General features: G+C 48.6%; 1 protein-coding gene across 1 annotated transcript; it reads right to left on the reverse strand.

The window, feature by feature from the left end:
- Positions 1-3050: 3050 nt before the first annotated feature.
- LOC140730852 (endonuclease domain-containing 1 protein-like) lies at positions 3051-14878 on the reverse strand. The gene is made up of 2 exons (XM_073051811.1): positions 14531-14878; positions 3051-9227 (listed from the first exon to the last, which is right to left on the reverse strand). The coding sequence occupies exons 1-2, from the start codon at positions 14828-14830 to the stop codon at positions 8364-8366; spliced, it is 1164 nt and encodes a 387-aa protein (XP_072907912.1). The 5' UTR covers positions 14831-14878; the 3' UTR covers positions 3051-8363.
- Positions 14879-17209: the final 2331 nt, after the last annotated feature.

Here is a 17209-nt window from a genome sequence, read left to right on the forward strand (position 1 = left end):
GTTTACCAGGATATTGCCTGGTTTAGAGGGCATCTGCTATCATGAGAGGCTGGATAAGGTTGGGTTGTTTTCTCTGGAGCGACAGAGGCTGAAGGAAGACTTGACAGAGGTTTATAGACAATAGACAATAGGTGCAGATCCCCTCTCAATCTCCTTAATTCCAGCGTGTACAAGCCCAGTCTCTCTAACCTCTCTGCATAAGACACTCCTGACATCCCAGGAATTAACCTCGTGAATCTACGCTGCACTTCCTCTACAGCCAGGATGTCCTTCCTTAACCCTGGAGACCAAAACTGTACACAATACTCCAGGTGTGGTCTCACCAGGGCTCTGTACAAATGCAAGAGGATTTCCTTGCTCTTGTACTCAATTCCCTTTGTAATAAAGGCCAACATTCCATTAGCCTTCTTCACTGCCTGCAGCACTTGCTCATTCACCTTCAGTGACTGATGAATTTTATAGGTTTATAGGCATAGATAGAGTAGACAGAGGGTATCTGTGTCTAAATGTCTAATACCAGAGGGCATGCATTGAAGGTGAGAGGGGTAGGTTCAAGGGGGAGGTGAGGGGTAAGTTTTTTCTCAAAGAGTTTTGGATGTCTGGGATACACTGTTGGGTATGGTGGTAGAGGCAAGTGCATTAGAGACTTTTAAGAGACAATGTGGGGAAGATGGAGGGATATGGACATGGTGTAGGGAGGAGGGATTTAATTTGCTTTGTAGCTGGTCAGCACAACACTGTGGGCTGAAGGGCCTGTTCCTGTGCTGTACTCTTCTACGTTCTAAGATAGACAACGCCCCAAGAGGAGCCCGGTTCAATCTGGGTATTATAAGAGGCTCTCAGACAGGTTGAGCAGGCTTTAAAGTAACCCAGCCCATACAGAGAACCCTCAACTCCTCAAGGGCATCTGCTGGACTGAAACAGACTTTATTCCACAACTTCCCGTTCAAAGTTTAATACTGACCCTCAGAGATTAAACAGGTTACCACTTCTCATACAATTAACGTGAAAATGTCTAAGAGTTCCTTCCAGTCAGAATAGCTGGTGACCATGAAACTGGAATTGCTCTCTGAGTTTATCCGTTACAATAACTATATTTCTTAAATTTAGAGCTTATATATATAGATAAACATTTCAAGCAACAAATATCTTTATAGATCCATTACACGCAGAGTCATATGACAGGTCCTTACAAATATTGAAAGTAGGCTTCAGAAAGAGGAAATGTGCTTGCAGAACAAGAGACTTCTCTCTACACAGAGCTTTCATAGGCCATTAGTTATACAATGTTGCTTTTACTATGCAAATATACGGAATCATAATGGAAAACAAGGAGAAGGCAGGTGAATTCGGTGTATAATCTGCATCCATCTGCACTGCAGACAGACACAGAATAGATCTCAGATATATTTCCGAACTGGGAATTGGAAAGGAAGGAGTCATTCAGAGAAGTTCTGTCGCCAGGATTGTGCTACTTAGCAAGTCGTTGGAGCTGGGGCTAGCAATTCTCTGGACCTGACAGATATCATCCTAAAGCATTAAAACGAGTGGCTATTGTGAGAGTTAATACATTTTTTAATGCTTTTCCAAAATTCCCTGGGTTCAGGGTAGTTTCCATAAATCGGGAAAAGCTCTACAATGGTCGTTAAAGTTGCCCAATGCATCACCAGCACCAGCCTACCTGCCATCAAGAACGCAAATAGAGAGAGGTGCCAGAAAAGGGCCATCATGAAGGATCCCACCCACCCTGTTTGCCCCACTCCCAGCAGGGGGGGAGGCTACGTAGCATCCACGCCAGGACCAACAGGCTCAAACTTTCCCCAAGCAGTAAAACTGAGCAAAATCTCCACCCACTAACCCACCCTCCACACCCCCAACCACCACTACTTCATCACTTCCTGTCAGAGTCACCTTATGTACAGACTCTCCTGTGCCTGGTGTCACTTTATGGACAGACAATCAATCTGTGTATGTAAGATATCTTATGTATTTATATCCACTGTGTTTCTTTAGTATTGTGGAGGGTCTTTGTGCTTCATTGGATCCAAAGTAACAATTATTTTGTCCTCTTTTACACTTGTGATAGCTCTTCTCTTTGCAGTCCCCATAATGCCAAGCAGAGTTTCATCATTATTTATTTATCATTATGATTTCTTTTGCTTTGTCTTTGCACAATTTGCTGTCTTTTTGCACATTGATCTGATTGAAACATATAAGATTAGTGAGGGATTGGACACACTGGAGGCAGGAAGCATGTTCCCGCTGATGGGTGAGTCCAGAACTAGAGGCCACAGTTTAAGAATAAGGGGTAGGCCATTTAGAACAGAGATGCGGAAAAACTTTTTCACCCAGAGAGTGGTGGATATGTGGAATGCTCTGCCCCAGAAGGCAGTGGAAGCCAAGTCTCTGGATGCATTCAAGAGAGAGTTAGATAGAGCTCTTATAGATAGTGGGGTCAAGGGATATGGGGAGAGGGCAGGAATGGGGTACTGATTGTGTATGATCAGCCATGATCACAGTGAATGGCGGTGCTGGCTAGAAGGGCTGAATGGCCTACTCCTGCACCTACTGTCTATAGTCTATTGATTGTTGTCCATCGTGCAGTGTGTGACCTTTCATTGATGGTGTTGTATTTCCTGTGAACGGCCACAGCAAGCTGAATCTCAGGTTGTAGGTGACGTATATGTACTTAGGTCATAAAGTTTACTTTGAACGTTGTACTTCGTCGTGTTCTGTACCGCTGCCACAAAACAACAAATTTGATGAAGGAATAGCAGACTTCCACACAGCAACCACCAAAACCAACAGGGGGGGAGGAGCTGAGCTTCTTTCAGATTGGTGGTTCTGAAAGGGAAGGAACAGTGAGTCACCCAGAATGAAATACTGCAGCTGCTGCAAATCAGAGACAAACTCATGAGGAACTAACTCCCCACCTTGTCCCGAGGTTTCCCAGTGTCCGCGGCAGGCTGCTTCTGATACAGCAGAGAGCTTTCCGGACGAGACACAGAGATGGAAGTGTCGAGAGAATGGTGAAATTAAAGACAACCATACAAGATATAAAACCAGTATTTATTGTTAATTATTGCACATTGATCACAAAATACTGAAATTACATTTTGAAGCATTTGCTAATTCAGTGCAGTATCAAATCCAGGTAGCAAGTTCATTCTGTTCAGTATTTGACTAAAGATTAATCCATAAATATATTTAGTTTTCATTTCAAGATACAGTCCAGTGAACCTGCATCACCCAATTATACCCATGTGATCAATTAACCTACTAACCCTAACCCGTACGTTTTTGGACTGTGGGAGGAAACCAGAGCACTTGGAGGAATCCCCCACAATCACGGGGAAAACATGCAAGCTTCTTACAGATAGTGGTGGGAATTGTACCCGGGTTGCTGGCACTATCATAGTGCTACACTAACCACTACACTTTCATGCTGCCCCATCTGTGTAGACATAGATTTGTGTTTGTAATATCTGTACAAATACACATTTAGATGGCACCATGACCAAAATCATACATGGTTGCCTGCTTTCATGAAGGATCCCACCCACCCCGCTCATGGACTCCCATGCGGGAGGAGACTACATATTATTCACAGCAGGTCCACCAGACTCAAGAACAGTTAATTTCCCTCCCCACACAGTAAAACTGATCAACACCTCCACCCACTAACTCTGCCACTACTTTATTATTTCCCATTACGTACCTAGTGGCACTTTATGGGCATACAATCAGTCTATGTATGTAAGGTAATCTTATGTGATTATATTGTGTTTTTATGTTGCATCAGATCCAGAGTAACAATCGTATTATTCTCCTTTAAACTTGTGTACTGAAGAATGACAATAAACAATCTAGAATCCAAAAATCTAGAACCTTGAATCTAGAATCCAAAATCTAGAATCTTTAACCTTGGATCTAGAATCTTGTATCTTGAACCTTTAATTAACAGCAGTGATTGAAGAACAGGCCACTCACAAGCAGCCATTTACAAATATACTGTATTACCTCGACAATCTCCAGGTAGAACAGTTACAGTTTCAGTGATGGGGAACCTGTTCACTTCTGCAATCACAGCATCGTGTACGTGATAGTAAATTCGGCAAATGTCATGCACATGTAAGCATGTAACATTGTAATTTTCATTTATCACCAGTTCCTCCACCTTGTATTCTGTTTAGCAGCCACCATGTCTATTATTCAGACACTAATACTCCGGCGAAACATTCACAGGAATTTCCGAACTATTTTTATGTAAAGTGACATAAAAGAGAATATTAAAGGGGAAGATTAACAAAGTCACATCTCTTCCCCATTCTGATGTTTGGTCTGAACAGCAACTGAACCTCTTGACCATGCTTTTATGCATCGATTTGCTGCCACGTGATTGGCTGATTAGATATTTGCATTAATGAGCCAGTGTACCCAATAAAATGGCCACCAAATATAAACTTTATAAGATAGACATTTTTTTGTTTTTTTGAACCATTCACTGTAATCTCTAGAGAGACTGTTGTGCATGAAAATCCCAGGAGATCAGCAGATTCTGAGATACTCAAACCACCCCATCTGGCACCAACAATCATTGTTTTTCTCCTTACTAGCTCGAAGTACTGATGTGACTGGGTGGTATATAAATGAAGGCTGTTCAGTGCACCTTGGTACACATAACAATAATAATTCAATACCATTTGTAATGCCCATGTATTTCAAAACTCAATAGGTCTTAAACAGTACTATTTTCTTTTTCTACTTGTTAAAACTAAGTTTGATTAAATGTCAGCACCTTAATTACAAGTCCCATTCCATGTCTTAAAATCTGTAAAGTGCTGGACTGCTAGTTTATAATCTCACTGTATACTTGAGAATACTTTGATGTGGTCAACTGCCCAGCCTGTTCGGTGACCCCACTTGGAACTCAGGTACCGACAGAACAGTGACAACTCTGAGATTATTCACAGAGTAATTTAGATTCTTAAAAATAAATATTGAGAGACCTAGAGGGAGTGAATGTGGAGAAGTTGTTTCCTATAGTGTGGGGTCTAGGACCAGAAGGAAGAGCATCGGAATAGAGGGACGTCCATTTAGAACAGAGGTGAGGATGAATTTCAATAGCCAGAGGGTGGTGAATCTGTGAATTTATTACCACAGACAGCTGTGGAGACCAAGTCATTGGGTATATTTAAAGCCAAGGTTGATAGGTTCTTCATTAGTCAGGGTATCAAATGTTACAGGGAGAAGGTAGGAGAATGGGGTTGAGAGGGATAGTAAATCAGCCATGATGGAATGATGGAGCAGACTCAATGGGCCAAATAGCCTAATTCTGCTCCTATGTCTTATGGTCTTATGAAAGACAGAATACGTAACAGAGGAAGTGGGGGATTTCTGGGCAACAAAGATATTCAGGCCGCTGAAGGTAACATTCCTAACTAGTCATGAGCCCCATTGCTTTACCCCCATCCACAAAGCACGAGCTGATGCCTCATGTTGTATACAGTAAACAGGGCATAAACAAGCCATGGAGACATGAAGGAGACAACAAACAAGTACACAATGACACATCTGCACACAACGGCCAGTATAGACAAGGAAAACCCAAACAGCCTTTCTTACACTGAGGTTGGGTGCGGCGAGTACCAGAGGTCATGAGTCAGGGGTGAAAGGTGAAATATTTAAGGGGAACTTCTTCACCCAGAGGGTAGTGAGAGTGTGAAACAAGCTGTGAGGTGGGTGTGACTTAAATACTTAAGATATATGGATGGGAGGGGTATGGAGGGCTGTGGTCCAGGTGCAGGCCAATGGACTAGATGGGCCAAAGGGCCTGTTTCTGTGCCGTAGTGCTCTATGAAACCAGAGCAAGACTATAATTGGCACAGCTGGTAGAGTCGCTGCCTCACAGCGCCAGACACCCAGGTTCAATCCTGACTGCGGGTGCTGTCCCTGTGGAGTTTGCACGTTCTCTCTATGACCATCTAAGTTTCCTCCAAGTGCTCCAGTTTCGTCCCACATCTCAAAGAAATGCATGTGCACTTGGTTAATTGTTCATTGTGTAGTGCCCAGTGTGCAGGTGAGTGACAGTGTTCTGGGGGAATTCAGCGAGAAAAGCAGGCGTCAGATCAATGTGAATGTCTGCTTGGCGGTTGGCACAGACTTGATGGGCTGAAGGGTCTGTCTCCACTCAGTCTCTCCCTCTCTATGAATGTAAGAGAAGGAAATAGGGGAAGGCCATGCCATAAGGCAAGACCTGCTCCCTTTGGTAATGCCCTGGCACAGTGCCACAGGGGGTAGAGTAGCTCTCTCACAGATCTAGGGTTCAAGCCCGGCCTTCACCCTTGTCTCTGTGGCGTGCATGCTCTTACACGTCTAACGGTAAGTTAAGTGGCCTCTGTAAATTGTCGTCAGAATAGAGAACCAGATCCAGGGAGGGGATGGGATAGTTAACAGATATGTGTCAATGTGCAGAGTTAAGGAAAATAAGGAGATTCCTCTCAGAGCTAGCATAGGGCCAAATGGTCTCTGCATAAAGAAAGTGCAAAGCAGATCCTATGCCTTGTCCACTCTCTCACCCGATCCCTAAATTATATATTTGTCATCTGAAAATCTATCAAAATTCATCTTGAATCCAGTCACTGATGAAGAATCCTGATAGAGATCAAGTGAAGCAATTTTGGAATTTTAATCACTAAACAGGAAGGAGTTCTGAATGAGGTTTTGGTGATACTTTTACTGGGGGACAGATCCGTGCTGATGTGTCTAAATCTGCTCCAACGTTGTCCATTCCCTTTGGACACTGATCACCAACACACCAAGCCTCTCTACCATCATCTTTAGTTATATATTCATACATAGCTGATATGACACTTTGGAGATTACAGTGTGAAGTGGGGTCAAAAGCAGACAGCTGGAGAGAGATCACCTGCATTGTCAAACTGCCTGACTGGGCCAACAAAATTGTTACGAAAACGGCAACGAAGAACCCTTCTACATCTGAGTGCGGCGGTATTCCTGAGTCTCCACCCGGGACCCGCTAGTGAAAACCAAGAGGAAGCTACTGACGTGATGAAGGAAGCCCCGAAAAGCGCCAAGACCAGGACCAAAACAGGTTTCTGGAACGTACGCAAGGACAGACAGAGATGGAGAATCGTCATTGCTGCCCTAGATCCAGTGGTGTAACAGGCAGTAAGTTTGGAAAATGACCATTTCTACAGCAGATGATGGAATAACTCCATTAAATCCTAAACTTCTTTTATGGTCTTTTGGTCTAACATTGTAGGCCAAATGGTCTGCACTGTGCTGTAGAGTTCTGTGTTCTATGTTCTATAACCACTTTGAGATCTTAGTTGGATTGAGCACAGAATTCCCTGAGTTTAGACATTAAAATTCTGCAGCTGCATTGAATTATGGTTAATTGGGCCATGGGGGCAACCACTTATTGAGGACAATTCTAGAAGAACAAAACCTAATTGAAAAAGTAGCTGGGATTCCCTTCACTGATTTGTTACACAAAGCCACTTAACTGCACCAGGAGACTGTTGTTAATGTTTTTATCAAGAGTCAGTCACGCGCACTCGTGTGGCCACCTAACTCTACACCGGGTCGAGCAGTTTTTTAATAGTGTGTGTCCAAAGGGCAGTGATGTTTGTCGCTGATAGTTAGTGAGAAATAAGCAGAAAAACAACTCAGAACTTCTCACTGCGGTTTCAAGCATTCGGGCTTGGAGATGCCAGAAGTGGCAGGGAGTGAAAATGAAACGATTTCACTGCTTCAACAAGTTAGGGACTATGAAGAATTTGAAGGGATTGACTGTCATCTTGAATGTTACAACGAAAATGAAGGGTGAATTCCTCTGTCCGACACTGTCAGTACTGAGCAGCATTGTTAGTGTTTGAATCTGTTCTGTACTTCATTTAAATTCATAATTTGTTACTCAGTCAAATGGTAGCTTGTCTTTTTTATACCTTCTTAACTGATTCCGTGAAACTTTGGTAATTGGAGCAGCTGCCTAATTGGGCCAAAATGTACTGGTCCTGATGTGTCCCAATTAAGCGAAATCCACTGCATTTGAAAGCAAAGAATGCAGAAAATACATTGTCTAGAAACATCAGCCGTTTCTGTCAAGTATTTTCAGCATTTCCTACTCCCTGGCGAGTTTAAAAATGCTCACTGTGGGGGTGGGGGGTGCATTTTTGTCAGCGTCCCACCTGGCACCATTCCTGTAGACCAGTGCGACCGGAAGTTGGTGTAAAGATCGGCTGACTGCGCTGAAGAGGATGCCTGCCAAGAACTACAATGAGCGGACCCTGTTCACTGACACCAACGAGATCGTGCTGACGAGCCAGGGGAGTGAACTATCAGGGATTGCTGATGAGAACTCCGAATGCAGTGACGAGGAGAATGCCAACCACCGTGCCAACGCCCTGCAGAACTGGTACCGCCAGCTCGGTGGCCCCCAGGACGCTGGAGAGTGTGGCGTGGATCGCAGCTCGACCGGGAGCCAGTAGACTAGAGCGGATGAATTGGAGGATTCCTGTGGCCGCTTCAAAGCCGAATGGTCGGGGCAGGGCGCTGCCCGTGTTGTTGACGGGGTTGATGATCTTGTTCATAATCAGCCCCTCAACCTCCTTGAAGACTTGGTCTTCGTCGCTCTCCCTGGTCCCTCTGCAGCCGTGGAACAGTGTGTCCACCTTCAGTTTCTTCTGCAGCCCCCTCACTGTCAGGTGTTTTGTGACTTGCTCCGGCTTCATCGTCTTCATGAACGCGAAGGAGAAGTCCCTGTAGTACACCAGCACCTCCTGCCCCTCTGAGGGCACCTGGCCACTGAGGCAGGGGTCGTTGTTTTGATCCGGCGAGGAGGTGCAGCAGAGAGCCGTCCACACTGTCTTGGGCACCGAGACCCTGTTTTTGATCTTGATCCCGGTCGGGTTGGAAGCGCCAGTCAGTATGTACATCGTGCGCCGCGACTTGTGACATATCTTCGCCAGCTTTTCGACCACCGATTCCACCTCCTGGTACCAGTTGACGTTGGCTCCGTGTTCCTCGGGCACTGCGTTAGTCAGGGTACAGGTAGCTGTGGCGCTGTCTTTGTCATTCAGCGCGAAGGGATTGAGATGCCCCCGGTCGTAGCCAGAGTTACGGTAATCTTCATCTGTCGCCTGCCTGGCGCTGGAGGTCTTTGAACTACTCTTCATGTAACTTTCAGCATTTTGATCGTCGATCTGTAATCAATGCAGTTCAGACAATTTAAAAAAACATATTGCCCGGACTAAACCGACTCCTAGTAATGATCACAAAATACATTTTTAACATAGATGGGCGCAGTATATTTAAAGCGGAGTTTGATTAGCGAGGGCGTCAAAGGTTACTGGATGAAAATGGGAGAGTGAAATGGATCAGCCATGATCAAATGGCAGAGCAGACTAGATGGGCCAAATGGCCTATTATGTCTTGTGGTCTTATAGAGGAGTATATCTCAGGAACGGTCTCTTGGGGTCATGTTCCAAACACAACACCAAGTTAAACTACATCTTTCATGCCTGTGCATGACGCACCTCCCACCGTCACCTGTATTGCCAGGTACCTAACTAAAAGCCTCTTGAACACCATTTTTGTATCAGTCTCCACCACTATCCCTCCCCAACACCTGTTGCAGGCACCTACTATGTAAAAAACATGCCCCGCACATCTCTATTAAACTCACCTTCAATGCAGGCCTGTAGGCTTTGGCATTTTGACTCTGGGAAGGAAACTATGACAAGATGATTAGATTGAGGGGCAACCTTATTGAAATTCATCAAATGGTGAAAGGCCTTGATAGAGTGGATGTGGAGAGGATGCTTCCTACGGTGGGGGAGTCTAAGACCAGAGGACACAGCCTCAGAATAGAGGGACATCTATTTGTAATGAAGATGAGGAAGAATTTCTTTTTCCAGAAGAGTGGTGAATCTGTGGAATTCATTGCCACAGGCAGCTGTGAAGGCCAAGTCATTGGGTTGATAGATTCTTGATTAAGCAGGGCATGGAGGGATACGGGGAGAAGGCGGGAGATCGGGGCTGAGGGGGAAAATGAATCACCATGATGAAATGGCGCAGCAGACTCAATGGGCCAAATGGCCTAATTCTGCTCCTATGCCTTATGGTCTGCTTATGCCCTTCATTAACCATCAGCCTCCGACACTCCAGAGAAGCATTTTGGAAGGACAAACCAGAAGACTGAGTATGGGATTAATGGTCAGTTACTTAAGAGTGTGGATGAACAAAGGAACCTTGGGGTTCAAATCCTTACATCCCTCAAGGTCACTGCACAGGTTGATAGGGTGGTTAAGAAGGCCTATGGGATGCTAGGCTTCATTAACAAGGAGATTGAGTTCAAGAGTAGAGAGGTCATGTTGCAACTCTACAATTCTCTGGTGAGACTGCACTTAGAGTATTGTGTTCAATTCTGGTCACGTCATTATAGGAAGGATGTGGAAGCTATGGAGAGGGTGCAGAGGAGATTTACCAGGATGTTGCCTGGTTTGGAGAACAAGTCATATGAAGCAAGGTTAGCAGAGCTGGGACTTTTCTCTTTGGAGCGTAGAAGAATGAGAGGGGACTTGATAGAGGTCTACAAGAGTATGAGTGGCATAGATAGGGTGGATAGTCAGTACCTGTTTCCCAGGGCACCAATAGCAAACACCAGAGGGCATATGTACAAAATTAAAGGAGGGAAGTTTAGGGGAGACATCAGGGGTAAGTTTTTTACACAGAGGGTTGTGAGTGCCTGGAATGACTTGCCAGGGATGGTGGTGGAGGCTAAAACATTAGGGGTATTTAAGAGCCTCTTGGACAGGCACATGGATGAAAGAAAAATAGAGGGTTATGGGGTAGTGTGAGTTTAGTACTTTTTTTTAAGGATTATATGGGTCGGCACAACATGAAGGGCTGAAGGGCCTGTACTGTGCTGTGGTGTTCTGTGGTTCTAAGACACCAAGATACAGTGAGTAGCTTGTCTTTCATACTGTTCATACAGATCAGGTCATTACACGGTGCATCGAGATTGGACAAATGAAAGCAAAAAGAGAATGCAGAATAAAGTGTAGCAGGTATGGAGAAAGTGCAGTACAGGTAGACCGTCAAGTACAAGGTAGAATGTGGAGTCATGAATCTGCCTTATCATATTAGGGAACCATTCCATTGTTCATAATAGCAGGATAGAAACAAGACGGCAGGCCCTTAACTGGAACTGGGGTTACATTGGGTAAAGCTGATCATCCATCCCCTCTGCTGCTTGCTTACTGAACCCTGTCAGGATCGTGTACCTTTTGAAAGGGTTAACGTATGAGGAGCATTTGATGGCTCTGGGCCTGTACTCGCTGGAGTTTGGAAGACTGGCGAGGGGGTCTCAATGAAACCCCTCGAATATTGAGAGGCCGAGATAGAGTTAGACCTAGATGTATTTGAAGAGGAGGTTGATAGGTTCTTGTTTAGTCAGGGCATCGAAGGTTATGGGGAAAAGGCAGGAGAATGGGGTTGAGAGGGACAATAGATAAACATCTCATCCTTGCTGATAACCAACACCAGTGCACCTCAGGGGAGTGTGTTTAGCCCACTGCTCTACTCTCTCTACACCCGTGACTAGGCACAGCTTGAATACCATCGATGCAATTATTGTTGGCAGAATTTCAGATGGTAATGAGGAGACGTACAGGAGTGAAATATATCAGCTGGTTGAGTGGCGTCACAGCAACTACATTGCACTCGACATCAGTAGACCGAGGAATTGATTGTGGACTTCAGGAAGGGGAGGTCGAGGAACACACATCAGTCCTCATCGAGAGATCAGCGGTGGAAAGGGTGAGCACTTTCAAATTCCTGGGTGTCAAGATCTATCCTGGGCCCAAAATACTGATGCAATTACAAGAAGGCACAACAGCAGCTAACTTTCATTAGGCAACACAGAAATACAACTGCAGATGCTGTGGATCAAAGAATACGTACACAATGCTGGAAGAACTCAGCAGGTCGGGCAGCATCTGAGAAAAGAGTAGCCAACGTTTCGGGCCGAGACCCTTCATCAGGAAACATTTCATTGGGAGTTTGAGGAGAAATGGTCTGTTATCAAAGACTCTCACAAATTTCTCCATGAAAGCATTCTAACAGGTTCCATCTCCATCAGGTACAGGGGTGGGGGGGGGGAATTGGGGGGGGGATTGGAGGGGGGATGGGGGGGGATGGGGGGGATTGGGGGGGATTGGGGGGGGATGGGGGGGGCCCTGCACAGAATCAGAAAAAGCTGTGCCAGCTTCGAGTACACCTCCAAAAGGAGACGCCTCAGAAAGGCGGCATCCATCGTTACGGACCCCCATCAATCACATCATCTGGCAGATTGTTCCACAGCTCCTTTGTGAAAGAGAAGTTGCCCCTCGATTCCCTATTAAATCTTAGAGTCCATCTTGGTAGCCTCCTACCTGATGGCGTGAGTATTGATTTCTCCTTCTGGTAATGAAATCCACTCCCTCTGTTCACCCCTTTCTTCTGTCCTCCACTCTGACCTTGCACTTCTTCTCAACTGCCTATCACCTTCCTCTGGGTCCCTTCCCCCTTCCCTTTCTCCTGCGGACCACTTTCCTCTCCTACCAGACTCTTTATTCTCCAGCCCTTGACCTTTCTCACCCACCTGGCTCCATCTATCACTCCACCTTGCCTCTTTCCCCTCCCCCCCCCCCCCACAACCTTCTTTATTCCGGCATCTTCCCCCTTCCTCTCCAGTCCTGAGGAAGGGTCTCGGCCCAAAACATCGACTGTTTATTCATCTCCACAGATGCTGCCTGACCTGCTGAGATCTTCCAGCGTTCTGCGTGCGTTGCTCTATTAAATCTTCCCCATCTCATCTTAAATCTACGTTTTCTAGTTATTGAATGCTCAGCCCTGGGGGAAAGGACTGAGTGTATTCACTCTGTCAGCGAAATCACTTCTCATCTCCTCCGCTCCTAGTAAAAAGTCCTAACCTGTCCTGCCTCACTCTGTAACTCCGTTCCTGGCAACATCCTTGTAAATCTTCCTTCTTCCCTCTAGCAGGGTGAGCAAGAATGTTTCTGAGGAACATTGTATCATTCCTTAATGCATGCATTTCCAAATGACAATAAACGAGGACAGGTACACGGTTAGGAAGGGTTTAGAGGGATATCTTGCATTGTTCTGCCGAGCACTGTGGGATTGCTATGTTGGCACCTAATGTGTGCCCAGACTTGCGGGCTGCCCCGGCACATTCTCCGGTGTGTTGGAAGCAAATGCAACCGACGCGTTTCCCCGTATGTTTCGATCTACACGTGATAAAGGAAACGAAACTCCATCACAATCTGAAAGATGTGAGCAGATAGGAGGAGCTTGCGCAGGCATCTTTGTTGGCATGGACCAGTTGTGTCGCCGGGCCTGTTGCTATGCTGTATGACTATATAACCCCATCTCAGGTTCTAGATACCCCCTGCACCCTGTTAAGCCGCCCTCAAAATGTAACCTGCTTCAGTAACATCTCCTGTCGTGAACACTGGGGCCACCTAGAGGACCCACTCCACATTACTTCCAAAGCAGGGAGTTCATCCTGTTTTAAACATGTTTAAAACATGAAGTCCCGGTAAGGGCTTCGTAAATATTACCAGAACTTCCCTATTTTCACTCCACGCCCCTCGCAGAAGAGGACTGAAGGGTGGGGCCTATATGCGGGCCGATTCTGCCCTCATCAGACATTTAGTATTAGTTAGAACCATCTGAAAACAGAAGCTGTAGTGCTTTCCCGGGAATATGACAGATAAGCTCGTCCCGGGCTTCCTGCCGGGTACAGGCGTCGATTTCAACCGACTTCTCATGACAAATTCTGCCATCTTCTTAAGGGATGAACATAAAACAATTTACCCCTGAGTTTGTCATCGAAACGTCGGTTAAAGTTGGTACCTGTGCCCGGCTGGAAGCCCCGAGAGGAGTTTATTCGCAGAACAGTCTTCTCGCTGGGACACAATTTGTCTTCTTTCGCACAGCGTTTGGGTCTCTGCCCGCAATGTTGACTATTATTCCACCCCGTAGATGCCGCGTTGCTCTGGATTTCCAGCATCTGCAGAATCCCTTGTGTTTAGGACATCTTCCCCCGCCCGCTTCTTTGTCCCGGACACAGGCAAGTCCTGCAGGGATGGTAGGACGGCAGCCAGTGACTCTTCCTGCTGACCTGCAGTAGCTTTCGTGCATTGTGCCGCCCGGAGAAAGGAGTTTCCAGCTCCAGATCGGACTTCAAATTCGCTCTCTACATCCCCCGACGGGCCGCTTTCAAAGTTATACACTGCATTACTTGGAAATAAATAAAACTCCCGCACAATCGTAACAAGTCCAAGCAAGCAACAGCAAGGTTTTACTTCGGGTGTTGTCTAGGAGCGGGGACCTTGCTAACTGCTAATGCACTCCGCGTTGAACGCTGAGCTCGGGACAGTGTTTGGGACGGTAGCCAGTGGCATTGCGAATGGCGCAGCGAAACCCGGGGACGGGTCGTTACCTGCGGCTCCTGAAACCATGTGCTGGGTCTGTACGCTTCGCCCTCGCCGAGAGAGCAAGGATAGCGGTAGGCGGAGTACTCCGGGATCCGCCGGTCGGTCCGGTACAGCGTAGCGTAGTGGTAGTGGTTCCTGAACTTCTGACAGATCTTGACCCGGCTTCGGCTGCTGAAACCCTGCGGCGGCACCTTGTTCTGGAAAAACCAGTCACATTCCCCGAAATCCCGGACCACCTCGGCCCGCGCTGTCCCGGGAACGCGGGTCGCCCAGAGCACGGACGAGAGGAGGACGGCCACCAACATGTCCCGAGTGCTCAGTGGAAACTTCCTCGGCTGAAGTGTGCCTTCTGGGATTCCGCATTCCGCTGCACTGCACTTCCTCCGGAGCCGGCGGCCGGTCCTCCCCTTCCTTCAAAAAGGAACGCAGCCCGATACAGCGGGCAGTGGAGTGAGCTGGGCAGTGGAGTGAGCTGGGCAGTGGAGTGAGCCGGGCAGTGGAGTGAGCCGGGAGTAGAGTGAGCCGGGCAGCGGAGTGAGCCGGGAGCAGAGTGAGCCGGGCAGCGGAGTGAGCCGGGAGTAGAGTGAGCCGGGCAGTGGAGTGAGCCGGGCAGTGGAGTGAGCCGGGAGTAGAGTGAGCCGGGCAGTGGAGTGAGCCGGGAGTAGAGTGAGCCGGGCAGTGGAGTGAGCCGGGCAGTGGAGTGAGCTGGGCAGTGGAGTGAGCCGGGCAGCGGAGTGAGCCGGGAGTAGAGTGAGCCGGGCAGTGGAGTGAGCCGGGAGTAGAGTGAGCCGGGCAGTGGAGTGAGCCGGGAGTAGAGTGAGCCGGGCAGTGGAGTGAGCCGGGCAGCGGAGTGAGCCGGGAGTAGAGTGAGCCGGGCAGTGGAGTGAGCCGGGAGTAGAGTGAGCCGGGCAGCGGAGTGAGCCGGGGGTAGAGTGAGCCGGGCAGTGGAGTGAGCCGGGCAGCGGAGTGAGCCGGGCAGTGGAGTGAGCCGGGAGTAGAGTGAGCCGGGCAGTGGAGTGAGCCGGGAGTAGAGTGAGCCGGGCAGTGGAGTGAGCCGGGAGTAGAGTGAGCCGGGAGTAGAGTGAGCCGGGCAGTGGAGTGAGCCGGGAGTAGAGTGAGCCGGGAGTAGAGTGAGCCGGGCAGCGGAGTGAGCCGGGGAGTAGAGTGAGCCGGGAGTAGAGTGAGCCGGGAGTAGAGTGAGCCGGGCAGTGGAGTGAGCCGGGAGTAGAGTGAGCCGGGAGTAGAGTGAGCCGGGAGTAGAGTGAGCCGGGCAGTGGAGTGAGCCGGGGGTAGAGTGAGCCGGGAGTAGAGTGAGCCGGGCAGTGGAGTGAGCCGGGGGGTAGAGTGAGCCGGGTAGCGGAGTGAGCCGGGAGTAGAGTGAGCCGGGGAGTAGAGTGAGCCGGGGGTAGAGTGAGCCGGGCAGCGGAGTGAGCCGGGAGTAGAGTGAGCCGGGAGTAGAGTGAGCCGGGTAGCGGAGTGAGCCGGGTAGCGGAGTGAGCCGGGCAGCGGAGTGAGCCGGGAGTAGAGTGAGCCGGGAGTAGAGTGAGCCGGGCAGTGGAGTGAGCCGGGAGTAGAGTGAGCCGGGCAGTGGAGTGAGCCGGGAGTAGAGTGAGCCGGGGGTAGAGTGAGCCAGGCAGTGGAGTGAGCCGGGAGTAGAGTGAGCCGGGCAGCGGAGTGAGCCGGGGGTAGAGTGAGCCGGGCAGTGGAGTGAGCCGGGCAGCGGAGTGAGCCGGGCAGTGGAGTGAGCCGGGAGTAGAGTGAGCCGGGCAGTGGAGTGAGCCGGGAGTAGAGTGAGCCGGGAGTAGAGTGAGCCGGGCAGTGGAGTGAGCCGGGAGTAGAGTGAGCCGGGAGTAGAGTGAGCCGGGCAGCGGAGTGAGCCGGGAGTAGAGTGAGCCGGGCAGCGGAGTGAGCCGGGAGTAGAGTGAGCCGGGCAGTGGAGTGAGCCGGGAGTAGAGTGAGCCGGGCAGTGGAGTGAGCCGGGCAGTGGAGTGAGCCGGGAGTAGAGTGAGCCGGGCAGTGGAGTGAGCCGGGAGTAGAGTGAGCCGGGTAGCGGAGTGAGCCGGGCAGCGGAGTGAGCCGGGAGTAGAGTGAGCCGGGAGTAGAGTGAGCCGGGCAGCGGAGTGAGCCGGGAGTAGAGTGAGCCGGGAGTAGAGTGAGCCGGGAGTAGAGTGAGCCGGGTAGCGGAGTGAGCCGGGCAGCGGAGTGAGCCGGGAGTAGAGTGAGCCGGGGGTAGAGTGGAGGCTTAAGGGCTTCGGCGGAACCGGGCGAGGCGGAGCACCAGAGCTCTGACAGCTAGTTGCTCGGTAAGTAGTCCTGCTTCCTTTCACACTTATAACTTTAAAAGTATTGTTAAATAGTGTGACAGTTAGCTTTATTGGGGCAAAGGGTTCTTGCATAACTAATACTAGTACATTAAATTAACTATATAGCATGGAGCAGGTGATGTGTTACTGCTGCGAGATGTGGGAACCGGTGGACCCCATTGAGGGACACGGCGACTACATTTGCAGCAAGTGTTTGTTGCTCGAGGAACTCCAGCTTCATATTGATGAGCTGCAGTCCGAGCTTCAGACACTGCGACACATCAGGGAGGGGAAGAGTTACCTGGACTCTGTGTACCAGGAGATAGCCACACCTAATAGATTAACTAATGTAGATTGCAGTCAAGCACAGGATGGTGTGGC

This window comes from Hemitrygon akajei, chromosome 7 (genome assembly GCF_048418815.1).
Source record: "Hemitrygon akajei chromosome 7, sHemAka1.3, whole genome shotgun sequence".
Taxonomy (NCBI): Eukaryota; Metazoa; Chordata; class Chondrichthyes; order Myliobatiformes; family Dasyatidae; genus Hemitrygon; species Hemitrygon akajei.